General features: G+C 39.1%; 1 protein-coding gene across 3 annotated transcripts in view; it reads left to right on the plus strand.

Moving 5' to 3' along the window:
- The window catches only part of timm17b (translocase of inner mitochondrial membrane 17 homolog B (yeast)), a 48,777-nt gene extending 36,564 nt beyond the window's left edge, over positions 1 to 12,213 (plus strand). For 2 of the 3 annotated variants that reach the window (XM_028813363.2, XM_051933595.1), the window contains one exon: positions 9,879 to 12,213. In XM_028813363.2, coding sequence (XP_028669196.1) covers positions 9,879 to 9,967 — 89 coding nt within the window. In that variant the 3' untranslated portion in view covers positions 9,968 to 12,213. The remainder of the gene's footprint in view (positions 1 to 9,878) is intronic. The other variant, XR_007936211.1, reaches the window with a different exon arrangement.
- The last annotated feature ends 2,005 nt before the right edge of the window (positions 12,214 to 14,218 follow it).

The raw sequence follows: 14,218 nt of genomic DNA on the forward strand, positions 1-14,218 counted from the left end.
CAAGCGATGCGAGCTGGCGGCAGAGCTCCCTAGTTATTTAAAAAACATTTTTTGTAAACTGAAATAAAATAATTAACAAAACTGAAATGAAAAACTAAACAAAACTATTAAAGTAGCTGGAAAGACTAACTGAAATAAAATAATAATTTACTAAAGATATTTTTAGTTTTCATTTTTGAATGAATATTCTTGCTGTTAGTACCTTTTATAACTTTTAACTCTAAAAGAGAAAGTCATCCACCACGAACCGCCCACATATATTCATCTGGCTGGTGACGGAGGGTGGGTGTTCACACAGCACTTGCGGTAAACAGAGTGAGCTGAATACGGGTGCGTGCTGCCTTTCTTTGCGCTTGTTGTATATCAAGATGTAATTCAAACTCCTGAAATTGGAATGTACTGGTCAACAAAACCTTTACTGTATGGACAGAATCATCACGAGTAACGTTTCAGTTTATTTCTCAGGTGCCTGCTTTTTGTTGACAGTAATTCACCTGCCACTTTGCACAGGAGAAATCATTTTTACGTTCTCATATACAAAATATAGAGAAAGTGTAGTAATCATGAAAAAATTCGACCACAAGATTTTGATGAATCTTGACATTTTAGACCTCCCCGAGTCTGAAAGTACAGTTTTTTGGAATTATGTCTGAACGTGTGTAAACATGGTAACTCAAAAACGCAACTAGATAGATGGATGAAATTTGGCATGTAGTTGTTACACCAAAATTGTTGATCTGTAGGAACTTTTGGGCCAAATCCATCAACTGGAAGTGGTCCTTTACCTGAATACATACTCAATTTTTGTTTTATTCATGCAGCTGTATAGTCCAATTTATTCAACATTACTTTTATAATAATTGTTCGATATATTATTAATTTGATTTGATTTGTTGTTGATGGTTCTTTAATGTATCTATACTAATAAAAGGCAAAGTCCTCACTGACTCACTCATCACTAATTCTCCAACTTCCCGTGTAGGTAGAAGGCTGAAATTTGGCAGGCTCATTCCTTACAGCTTACTTACAAAAGTTAAGCAGGTTTCATTTCGAAATTCTACACGTAACGGTCATAACGGTCGACAACGTCCGTCATGTTAAACGTTCTTATTTATTTCCCCATGTTCACGAAATTTGGTAGGCGGCTTCTCTGCGCTAACTGAAACCGATGTACATACTTATTTCGGTGGTATGACGCCACTGTCGGCCGCCATATTGAACTTTCCAACGGTCTTTGTTACTTATGGGCCCATCTTCAAGAAATTTGGTACGCGGGTCCCCAACGTTAACTGAATCCTACTTACGTACATATATACGTCCATAGCCTGCAGCTCAGTCGCCGTGTGAGGTGGTGTTGGGTCCCCCATTCCCACACCTCCCACGTAGTTGGCTGCCTGTCTATATAAGGCCATCAGTTGCCCTGGTCTCTTCATTCCCTTCCTTGCTTCGCCATGGTATTCACGTCTCTTTGCTGATAACTGCAGCCTTTTTATTTAATCCACGGCTTCTCCGCTGTTTTATTGTTCGTTTATTACGATTATAGTTATTGTGTAGGTATTTTAGACTTAGTTTACATTGTTCAGGTACCCATTTCCTTTATCGTTCGAACCGTACCCCCCGTAACATGTCTATCGAGGTGATCACCATCGATCAAAGAACTGTCACTTACCAAGTGGTTTCCATGCCCAGAGATGGCGACTGCCTTTTCCATTCTCTGTGTTACATATTGCACGGCCATATCAGGCTCACTCTTGATATTGTGTCTTATGTATTGAATGACTGGGACAGGTTCAAGGTGTGGACTGATGACGGTACAGGAGATAATTAAACTACACAGGCGCACTATAAGAGTGAAATGCTTAAGCCCTTCACCTATGGTTCTGCATGTGAGTTGATGGCTGCTGCTGAATTGTTCGGTTGTCGCTTTCAAGTGTACCGAAATGGCCAAATATTTTACACCTTTGGACAACTGCCAATGCCTCTTAAACATCTTAGATTCACAGGTGACGATTTGAGTAGTGGACACTTTCATGTTTATGAATGTTTAAACTCTCAAAAGCTGGATGCGAAGTTATCGATGAAACCCATTTCAATTCAAACGCCTCCAATTTCCAGTAAGGCTCTGCTTCGCAATGACAATAAGTCTCAGGGACAGACCCTACAAAAGGTTGGCATTGATTTGAGGCAAGATTGCTTTTCACATGGCCAACTATACGTTGCATGCTCAAGAGTAAGCTCAGTGCACAGCTTGGTCATATTACAACCAGAGGGACGAACTGACAACGTGGTATACAAAGAGATCCTTAACAAATAATTATTGGTATATTTTCCCTCAGTTTAAAAAGTTTTACTTTTCTTCTTAATAAAAATTTTAAAGCAGTACTTCGCCGCTGCGAATCGCAGGAATTTTGCTAGTATAATATAAAAATATAATTTTCTTGCAGTTTACTCCTCAAATATCCATCCCCATATCTGAGTATACGAGAAAGTCTAGGGGAGACGATTCCCAATTTTTGAAAATAAAACAACACTGATTGAGAGACTGACTAGGTCATCATACAAGATCAGTGCATTGTTGCTGACCAATCACTTTTGCTTTGAAAATGTCATTTAACAATGAAGCGATACAAACTTTGTAAAATGGTATTGTGTCTAATGAACCACAGGTAGGTAGGCAAAGAGAGTCTGCCAATTGATGAAAAAAAGTGATGAAAAACTAAACATACTAATGTGTTTTTGTATTTATTCTATATTTATTAATTTATCTTTTTTAGTTCATATTCACAGCTCAAAATACCTGATATTGTGAACATAATCCAGTAGCTGAATATTTTAAAATATCTGTCCCCCTTTTTTTCAATGTTTCTCTCTCTCTCTCATAATAGATAGTTGAAATATCCTTTTCTTTTTGTTCTTAACATCAGCCATATCATACATATTGCATACCATGGATTTTTCCTGCCTTGCATCCAAACCTGCTGGGGTAGACTCCAGGTTTCCTGTGATCCTACTCTGGATAAACAGGTTTAGATAATGTATATATTGTTCCTAATCTCAGATGCTGTTTCTGTCATTTTGTGCCCTTCCATACACCTATTACCTGCTTTTACTCTGCTTATTAAGGGTTTACCATTCTTATACTTGGCTATTCAAGTCTCACCACCCCTAACCTTCACAGTGATTCAAGTCTAAGAGTTCTGTTCTTCCTAAGCCCCCATGATTTTCATGATCACACCTGTCAGAACACAGTAGAATCTGTTTTCTGATTTTTTTTATATCTTTTCAGACATGCAGGTGGCAAAATTCTGTCTATAAATTGTATGTGCCTGAGATGGAATCGGAGATTAATATGGCTGGCAGAAAATAACAAAGCCCCAGTATGGGAGATTTTTGAATGCAATATTGGAGGCATTCATTATAAGCACATTGTCTTGGAGCAGGATATGTTGTGTGCTGTAGAGATTTAGGGTGTAAAAACCTTAAAATTCACCTAAATTTCATTACAAATTGGCCCATTATGGGCAATAAAAGTAAAAGATAAAAAGTGCCAACAATCAACGCAGATTTGTTCAGCACAAATAACAGAAAATATTGTAAAAATTATAAAATTGTGTAAAATTGTTCATATTCAGTATCTGGTTTTGATTATGCTTGGTTTTATCGGACAAAAACAAAACCAGGTAGTAAACCATGTAGTGTAGTAAGCTTCCTTGAAAATTAAAGTTGTGTCCAAATCTGTTGTATACAGTTCTGTCTGATTGTGACACAAAACTGAACTCTGTAGGAGCTCCATGCCATAATTACTAAAACTGAAACTAATAGATATAAAAATAAAATAGAAATGTATTTGTGAAATAAAATAAATAAGTCTTTGTGAAGTAAAAACTAAATTAAAACTAAAAATACACGATGAAGGAAAACTAAAACTTAACTGAATTTCCAAGTACGGTCAGAAAAAATATAGAGATAAAAACTAATATTAAAAGGTAAAATTATAAGGAACAAGGGCATGTGTGCAAAATATATTTTGTGTGGGCGGTGCTCTGAAACGACTTGTGCAAGGTAATATATATTTTTAGGCTTGCAATTTAAATATGTGATGAAGGCCTGTATTGTCATAAATTAATATAATATGTATGAAACTTTATTCATTTACCGCCCAGTTATAGAGAACATACAGTGCATCCGGAAAGTATTCACAGCGCATCACTTTTTCCACATTTTGTAATGTTACAGCCTTATTCCAAAATGGATTAAATTCATTTTTTTCCTCAGAATTCTACACACAACACCCCATAATGACAACGTGAAAAATGTTTGAGATTTTTGCAAATTTATTAAAAATAAAAAAAAACTTGAGAAATCACATGTATATAAGTATTCACAGCCTTTGCTCAATACTTTGTCGATGCACCTTTGGCAGCAATTACAGCCTCAAGTCTTCTTGAATATGATGCCACAAGCTTGGCACACCTATCCTTGGCCAGTTTCGCCCATTCCTCTTTGCAGCACCTCTCAAGCTCCATCAGGTTGGATGGGAAGCGTCGGTGCACAGCCATTTTAAGATCTCTCCAGAGATGTTCAATCGGATTCAAGTCTGGGCTCTGGCTGGGCCACTCAAGGACATTCACAGAGTTGTCCTGAAGCCACTCCTTTGATATCTTGGCTGTGTGTTTAGAGTCGTTGTCCGGCTGAAAGATGAACCGTCGCCGCAGTCTGAGGTCAAGAGCGCTCTGGAGCAGGTTTTCATCCAGGATGTCTCTGTACATTGCTGCAGTCATCTTTCCCTTTATCCTGACTAGTCTCCCAGTTCCTGTCGCTGAAAAACATCCCCACAGCATCATGCTGCCACCACCATGCTTCACTGTAGGGATGGTATTGGCCTGGTGATGAGCAGTGCCTGGTTTCCTCCAAATGTGAAGCTGGCATTCACACCAAAGAGTTCAATCTTTGTCTCATCAGACCAGAGAATTTTCTTTCTCATGGTCTGAGAGTCCTTCAGGTGCCTTTTGGCAAACTCCAGGCGGGCTGCCATGTGCCTTTTACTAAGGAGTGGCTTCTGTCTGGCCACTCTACCATACAAGCCTGATTGGTGGATTGCTGCAGAGATGGTTGTCCTTCTGGAAGGTTCTCCTCTCTCCACAGAGGACCTCTGGAGCTCTGACAGAGTGACCATTGGGTTTTTGGTCACCTCCCTGACTAAGGCCCTTCTCCCCCGATCGCTCAGTTTAGATGGCCGGCCAGCTCTAGGAAGAGTCCTGGTGGTTTCAAACTTCTTCCACTTACGGATGATGGAGGCCACTGTGCTCATTGGAACCTTCAAAGCAGGAGAAATTTTTCTGTAACCTTCCCCAGATTTGTGCCTCGAGACAATCCTGTCTTGGAGGTCTACAGACAATTCCTTTGACTTCATGCTTGGTTTGTGCTCTGACATGAACTGTCAACTGTGGGACCTTATATAGACAGGTGTGTGCCTTTCCAAATCATGTCCAATCAACTGAATTTACCACAGGTGGACTCCAATTAAGCTGCAGAAACATCTCAAGGATGATCAGGGGAAACAGGATGCACCTGAGCTCAATTTTGAGCTTCATGGCAAAGGCTGTGAATACTTATGTACATGTGCTTTCTCAACTTTTTTATTTTTAATAAATTTGCAAAAACCTCAAGTAAACTTTTTTCACGTTGTCATTATGGGGTGTTGTGTGTAGAATTCTGAGGAAAAAAAATGAATTTAATCCATTTTGGAATAAGGCTGTATCATAACAAAATGTGGAAAAAGTGATTGCTTTTATAAAATCTAAATTGGAAGCACAATATCTGGGTGAGAATGATGAGCGTGTGGAACGATGCTGCTCGAAGTTCTATAAATACGTTGTTTGCAACCACTTCGTCGATTGTTTCAACAAACTCAAAAGGCGTAGTTCTTACTTCGCTAACTGTCTGGTATAGAAACATATTTTCCCATATGGTCGTGAATCATTTGCACTGACAGCATCAAAGTGTTCATCCTGATGGCAAGAAGGACATTATCCATTAAGATTCGAACTTGCACCTTGTTTGATCGCTGGCGCTCGTTATGCTTAATTCGTTCTTCTTGCTCAGTACTTGTTTCAACCAGAAGACGTTTCAGGTCGATTCCATGCGAGCGATTGTACAAAATTTCAACATTTTCTAAGTGTATACGCGACAATAAATGTCATTTACAGTAGTCAAGCTTCCATGTATCCCAAGGCTTTCCGGTGACATATTTGTTGTCTTTGTTAGCCTTATTACTTGAACTAGCAGCACAGAACTTGCATTTAAGTCCACTCTCGTCTGAGTATTCATATATGCAACCTAATTCAACCGCAACATTCCTTGAATCTGGCGTATCTGTGGTTACTTTTACTTTTAACCATTCAGGCTTAAATGAATCTCGCGCTTTCTTATTTTGCATTTCTTTTCCATTTGTTGTACATGTTTTTCTCTTCAACATTTTAAAATATCGACACGAAGACTGTTAATTTAACGAAATTGACACGAAAACTGTTAATTTAACACTAGAATTACCAGAGTCTACGAAAAAACTTGTAGATCCGGCCCACCTTAAAACCATTCTCACCTCTCTGCCAGCGTCCTTTGTCCTCTAAATGTGCCGATAAAAACAAGCTGCAAGCAGCCGGCTATTCCATCCCCCCATCGACTTAGAACGTGCACAAGCATCTCCCAGCTCATGCCTTGATTGATTATCTGGGAGTGAAGTGAATTTATAGAGTGGAAATAATAGATCGTTATTTGGAACACACGCATTTCATGTGTGTTCCATTTGTACAGTAATCTGTGTAAACACATTGTTAAAACAGAAACTTTATATTTTAGTAATAAATGTTACAAAATGTAGGCATAAACTATAGAATGTGTGAAGCATGAAGTCCAAACATCTAATAAACACTTTCACAAAAGGTTCAGGAACAATACAACAGCTTCCGCGGCATAGTGGTAAGATGTGCTGTCTCAGAACGCAGCAGGCTTACTGTCCCTCAGAGATCTCAGTTCAATTCCCTGTTGAGGAGAAAGCGTTTTTTTTTTCTTTTTCTTTTTCTTTTTAACCACAAACGGACATAAAATTTATAAATTGGTGTGCACTGTCAGTTAATGAGATATTTTCATGTGGGATGCACCTTTTAAAATATTTTTAACAATTGAGACTGCAATTAACATGAACAAGTGTCCTTATAACTGTTATTTTTAAGTTCCATAACACAGAGACAGACAGAGCACTGTGTAATAGAGAGACAGACAGGCAGAAAAGTCACTAGATATATAAATAAACAGGGAAGGCACATATACTGAAAGAAAAAAAAACATCAACATGTGCGTTGATCCTGCTGCACTGAATAAGCTCACGCGCTCTAACATCCCAACCCCCCAATCTGACTCTAAGTAACAGCGCAAGTACAGACTCAAACCAAGTGTATGTGTGTACTGTAAAATAATAAAAAGAGCAGCTTACTACTGAAAATGGCAAATATAGGAGTGAGTGGGGATCGAACCGGGTACTCTTGATCACACTTGGTTCACGTCTGTACTTGCACTGTTACTTGCGCTGTTACTTGGAGTCAGATCGGGGATGGGGGGGGGGGGTGATGTTAGAGCGTGTGAGCTTATTCAGTGCTGTTGATCTTTTTGTATTTCAGTAACAGCGCCAGAATAAATCCACACCCGATCTGACGCTGTTCGTTTTCAAATAATATTGCATTAGTGCGATGATGTTTTCACATATATTGTCTCTTTCTTTCAGGTGTGTAATAGAAACCACAGCATAGAGAGAAGTGGTGGGGGGGTTTGGGGGCCGTAGTATGTATCATGATCATGATTTAGAGAGAATAAAAGTTAAAAAAATGTTAACTTTTACAAGTACTATAAATGCACACCGTGTGTTACAGACGCAAACCAAATGTATGTGTGTACTGTATAATATTAACAAAAAGTGTAGCTCACTACTGAAAACGGCAAATATAGGAGTGAGTGGGGATCGAACCAGGGACTCTTGATTACAAGTCAGCAAATCTTACCACTATGCCACTGAAGCTGTTGTCTCTTACTTGAACTTTTTGTGAAAGTGTTTACTTGATCTTTGGACTTCAGGCTTCATACATTATATAGTTTATGCCTACATTTTGTCATTTACTACTAAAATATGAAAAACGTTTCTGTTTTAAAAATGTGTTTACACAGATTACTGTAGAAACGGAACACACATGAAATGCGTGTGTTCCAAATAGCGATCTATTATTTCCACTCTAAAACTCCAGCAGTTCAGTCACTCCCAGATAATCAAACAAGGCATGAGCTGGGAAAACTTAGTGAACATTCTGCGACAGTGGGGGATGGAATAGCCGGCTGCTTGCTGCTCGTCTTAATCAGCACATTTAGAAGACAAAAGACGCTGGCGGAGAGATGAGAACGGTTTTAAGGTGGGCCGAATCTACGAGTTTTTTTCGTAGACTCTGGTAATTCTAGTGTTAACGCACTACTGTATGTCTAGAGAAAGTGAACTGAGTGAAGTACAGTAGACAGTGCAGCGACTGGTCACTCAACGAAATAAAATGTGCTAGCTAATGTGGCTTGCTGATTATTTACACACACCGGCGTGTAAATGACAGTCTGCCGCCTTCATCTCACTTCACAGGGTGACGTCACTGATCGTCACTGACGATCTGTGCGCGGGATTACAAAATGACTGTGCGGCAGGGTAACATCTACTGTGCGGCCGTGCAGCTTAGAGGGAACATTGCTCATGACACACCTAAGAGTGCAACTGTTTTATATGCTTCTTACTAGACAAACTATGCCTTGCCTTTGCTGCAGTTGTTCTAATTATTGAGAAGTTATCTCCGTAGGCTTGACAATCCCTGTGAGTATGACAGTAATCATCTAACTCATACTTGGTACCCATTAATTATTTCAAGCAAGACTGAACATTTTCTCCAAGTAAAATGGAAAAGATTCATAAATGTTATGTTGAAAAATAACTGGTTTTGCTGGTTTTTCTCATAACATGTCAAATTGAAAAATTTTTTATCAGATTTGTCTTCAGTCCTGATTATTTAACCCATCTAGCTTGCTCTCTGTCTTTGAAAAATAAAAAGCTTGAGTCAGACCATGTAGTATTAGATGGAAATCACTGACATGATAGAGAGCACCATCTACCCGTCCCTTCAGCCTAAAGTAGCTCAGACGTCTGAACGTGATTGTATATATTTAACGCAAATCACAAGGTAGGGTACACCACATCAAAGAGCAATAAAGAGGCAAAAATCAAAATCTTTAACTGCGCCTTTACATGGATTTGTTGCCCTGCCTGTCTAGAATTTGAGTTCTTCTGAGTTTACCCTTGAGATTAAAAAAGGTTATCTAATCTAATAAAAGGGTGGATTTTCCATTGTCTCACCTTCTGCTAGTAAGTCTCTTCTCCTAGTTGTCAACATCTGACCCTTGGCTAGAGCTACCTTTCAAGCTACATCTAGATTTACATTTCTGGCTGATTTTTGGCTGCAGGTCCTTTCTGTGTTGATAATTAGAGTTTCACTTGTTATGTGAAGGAAGCCCATTATTACCTCAGAGAACCTCCAGGGATCCAGAGAATGCCATACTCTAGTGCCTTCTGGTTAGTGTCATTGTTCTCCAGTTACAAGTAAATTTATTTTTCCTATCTTGCCTCTCCATGGTGTGGCTTTTTTCATAATGTTCTCCCTTAGTAACCTGTTTCATTTAATAGGAAATAAAATGACTGTTCTAGGAAACTGTTGATTTGTTAGTTTGGCTTTACAAATACTGATGAATATTATAGTTGAGTATTAATTCAGATTTGTTTTGTGTGTTTTCCCTCCTAGAAATAATACTTGGAGAGGACTCAGGCCCATTTCCTCCAAAGGATTCATCTCCGCAGAAGGGCTACCCTGGATATGGACAGTACCAGTAGACTAGCACAGTTCCAGCCTTGAACATTATCTACACACCATGATGGGTTGTGCTCCTGGCAATGGGGCTGAATAAGCTACAGCAGATTGTGCATTTTCCAGTTTTCTTTAAACAGTACAGGCTTGACTCAGTGTGATCCATGACATGAAGCTGTAACTAGATAGATTTAAGCTGCAGCCATTTGAAGCCAGCATTCCTGACACAGGAAAACATTTTTTTCCTTCCCTGTGGATTTTTTTATACTTCTGGATGGATACTTTATTTTTACATTTTAGTGCATTACAAGAAAAATGATCCCTTAAGGTTTTCACCAAGACTAACTTTCAGTTAGCTGTTCCTCCAGTTCATGTCTCTGTTTTACCTGGCAAATAAAAAGCTGCCACCAGCACAGAACAACAGCATTTTATGCTGTTACAGCAACTTGACAATTATTGCCTATATGTTGTGCTTAGAAAGGAGATGACAGCTGTCGAGCAGATTAAAACTAAATGAAACATGAATTCTAATTTTGAACCTCTTAGGCTGACAAGTGGACTCTCATTTGTTGTCATAAAGAAATTCCTGCTTGGTAAAGGTGAAAGCCTGCTTTCTTTCCAGGACTGGCCATTATGACCCAGACAGGCTTTGTGAGTTTTAAATGTATTAACAGAATGTGACAGGGGAATTTGGTCAGTTGCATAATGCTATGCTGCACAACTAGCCTTCCCAACGAGGATGGTACTACACCGTTTTAATAAAAAGACCACTGTATGTTTAGTGTTCTAATTAAAGACCTTAGTGGCTTGTGGAACTACTATATCTCCCTCAGTGTTGGGTGTTTCAGCTTCATTAGTGTTTTAGCAAAGTGACTGGAGGGAAAGGGAGCCAATTGCTCGGCTCTCATTTAAGGGCAATTTTTACTCAAGACTAAACTAAATAAGACATGCCTGTCATGCAGAAATAACATGGCACTTGGTGGAATATAAAAAAAGTTTCCTTTTGGCTTTCAGATGCTCCACTTTTGCTATTGAATTGGATGATAAAAATCTCTGGAGTTGTGTTTCTCATTTCCATTTTTTTCCACCCTTCTTTGCAAGTGCTGCCCTACCAGTGACCTCAGTGTTTATGTAGGATCTGGAGATCTCGAGGGCCAGTCTGAGGCTCGGTTGGGTTTATAGCCCCAGTTTCAATTTCTGTTTCCTCTTATACAAGTCTGTCCACACAGAGCCAAGGGAAGACAAGTACATTTTGTTCCAAAAATGACAGTGTCGGCTTGTTAAACATCAGTCAGTTATCCACTGTGACTTGTAAGCTGATGAACAGGGTGCACAGATTGCTCTGTGTGTGATTACAGGCTTATTCTTCAGACAGAACAATTATACTGTGCTTGCTTGCTTATTTTAATCTTAGTTCCTTGTAAAAAAAAAAAAAAATTACCAGAGCGACCAACTCCTGGATAGCTTTAGTGTTGTCAGAGTGGTCATCATGCGTAAATGCAAGTATTTATTTCATGTACTATGCATTGTCTCTTTCTTTGAATAGCAAAAAATTAATAAAAAGCCATACGCACACTTGTATATTTAGGATTATGAAGACTCTCATTCTAATTAAAATGTGCACCAAATGAAGTTTAGATTATTGCACACCTCTCTGAAGATGTTTCCTGTTTGTGGCATTATTAGTTTAATATTTATATGGTTTGGCAGCAATCATTACATGGGTCTTCAGCTAGACATGAAATGGATGTGTTTTTATTTTTTATTGAAATGATCACTGTGATTTGAAAAGATTTTTTTTTTATTATTGCTTATAAACAAGGTAATAGCTGGTCTTGCCTGAATCGCATGTAATGGCTGGTGTAGTGCAGTGCAGTGCCTGACATTCATAATTCAAATTCTGGACACATGTTGATTAGGAACATTGCACCAATTTTTGAGGATTAGTTTATTTTGGGGGTCTTGGATGTCTACTTTTTATCCTTGTAGCCTCCTGAGTAAGCAAGCTGGAAAAATGCAGCCTCGAACTCCTATGAGTCTGTTACTCAGTGGGAAGACAAACGACAATTCCAAAGGTAATGGCAGGGAAGTAAATGGCAATCGTTCCCTATTCATCTTTATAATGTGCACCCCCCGTATTAGCATAATTGAAAGTGCAATAAATCTCTTTTGCAAGTTAAACTAATTGTGTTATTTTAAATATGTATGTTTCGTCATTTAAAGTATATATTTATAACCCTTTAAATAAAAACGTAAATGATGTTTGGATGTGCCACTGTTTCATTTGAAATGTTTTTACTATGAGCTTTCAAAAGACCTAAAACTAAACTTAGTTAAGCAAGCCAATTGCATAACTCAGATACAAAAGGAGCACATTTAGGGTCTTTTAACTTTCACCAGGAAACAAACCACCTCTACGCTTTGCAGGTTTTCACAGCAGGATTCATTTTACAGGCTATGTGTAAAAGTTTGTGCAATACACTATTTAATGGAATTGATCTTAAAGATGGGCTGTTGCCCACTGTTTCTGCATCCTCCTCCATGAAGTCTACCTTAGCACTGTGTCATGTCAAATAAATCCAACCAACTCTGTGACCACTATGATCTTGAAGGGATGAATTTCATTGTGTTAACATAGCACCCTCAATAGAACCCTGTAACTCGCCATTTGATCTACTCCGAGATGCAAGGCTAGACCTTACGTATGATTGTATCCTCCTTAGTAAACGGTTGGCTGTTACCATGCCATATAGACACTTGTTTGGTGGCAGTGGTGTTTAGAGTTGTGTCGTTGACAAAGCAGGGTTATGAAGTACTGTATGACCACCATCCCTGTGAAATAGTACCCCACTCACTGACTATCTCATCGATAAAGGGTTTAATCCACTCTAGCCAGTCAATGAAGGGTTTTAGCCCACCCGCTTAGCAAATGTCCCTAATGTGCCCTGTAACCATGATCAAATCTCTTCAGCTCCTCTCAGCTTCGTCACTGATAAAGTTGACTATATTGCGCTCTGTCATAGTGCTGTCACATAGAAAATATCAGGCGTTTGCTGCTTGTCTGCTTGGTATGCTTGTGGGGGCACGAAGATGGCCCATACACCCTGTGAATTGACAGCAGCACCCCTGAAGGCTGGATATCTCGTTCTAGAAGGAATTTGCATAAATCACATTATTTTTCAAAAGGAAAGAGGGAGTACAGCAATCGGAGGAAAAAGACTGGAAAACTGGCTAAATGGATTGCATCTACATCTGGCATGTAAAAAGGTTATGTGGCTTCGAAGACCCATCTAGACAAGTGAAGGTCGGCAATCGTCTCCAGGGAAGTGAATCTTGCATTTAATTACAACTAGCAGACTCGGGTGAGCTCGTTGAAGTTCTTTTACATTTTCAGATTCTTTGGTTGTCTGGTTTATAGAATTCATTCACCCATTATAATGAGACAATATGAACTGTGGATAATTGTGTGAACTTCGGAAGGGGCTAGGGTGTCTGTTCCACTGTTTATATTTTTTTTCCATGCATAGGGGGTTATTGTGTGTTGGGGATGAGAAAAGGCCAATGCTCTTTTCATCTTCACTTTTTTTTTTTTAAATTTATAATATATTTTTTTCCTGTTTTGCTGAAATTGCCTTAAGTGTCTTTTTTCATATACAGTATATATTCACTTGACTTTCTGGAGCTGATTATATGAAAAGGGGAACATTTGGCGGGCGCTTCATGGGGTGACATTGGTGTATCCTTATTTTAGCTGCTTTAGGGCTGGGATATACTTGATACCACGTGATGTGTATGATTGTGGATGCTGCTGCTACGAAAGCAGTGTCTCAACTATACAGTAGACCCCCCGCGAAGATGCAGTTCAGGGTTCGCATCCTCAGTCATTCGCAGATTTTTCCTTAGAACCTAACTAATAATTGTTAGCAGAAACTGCAAATATCCTCCGCAATTTTTTATGGCTTTTTTTGTGGCAATACTGTACTGTAGAGAGAACAGGAAGCAGCCATAGAGGAAAACACGGCTTGGGATGGTGAAAGTAGCCAATCCAAGAGCGTACTCTACTCGAATTTGAAACTGTAACTCCCAGCAGTCCCTGCAGTGGCTCCGATTAGTCTTCTGCTGAGGGTGCAGGGACTGTTGGGGTCAAAGGATGTCAGCGCGGCTTTTAAAAAGGGGGCCATTGACCAAAAGAAAAAAAAAGTTTGTAATTTGTGTTTCAAGTTCCTGTCTCTCTGCCTGCGTTCTGTTGGGTTACCTGCACTTATTCATTTTGTCCT

The sequence above is a fragment of the Erpetoichthys calabaricus genome, chromosome 11, assembly GCF_900747795.2.
Source record: "Erpetoichthys calabaricus chromosome 11, fErpCal1.3, whole genome shotgun sequence".
Lineage (NCBI taxonomy): Eukaryota > Metazoa > Chordata > Cladistia > Polypteriformes > Polypteridae > Erpetoichthys > Erpetoichthys calabaricus.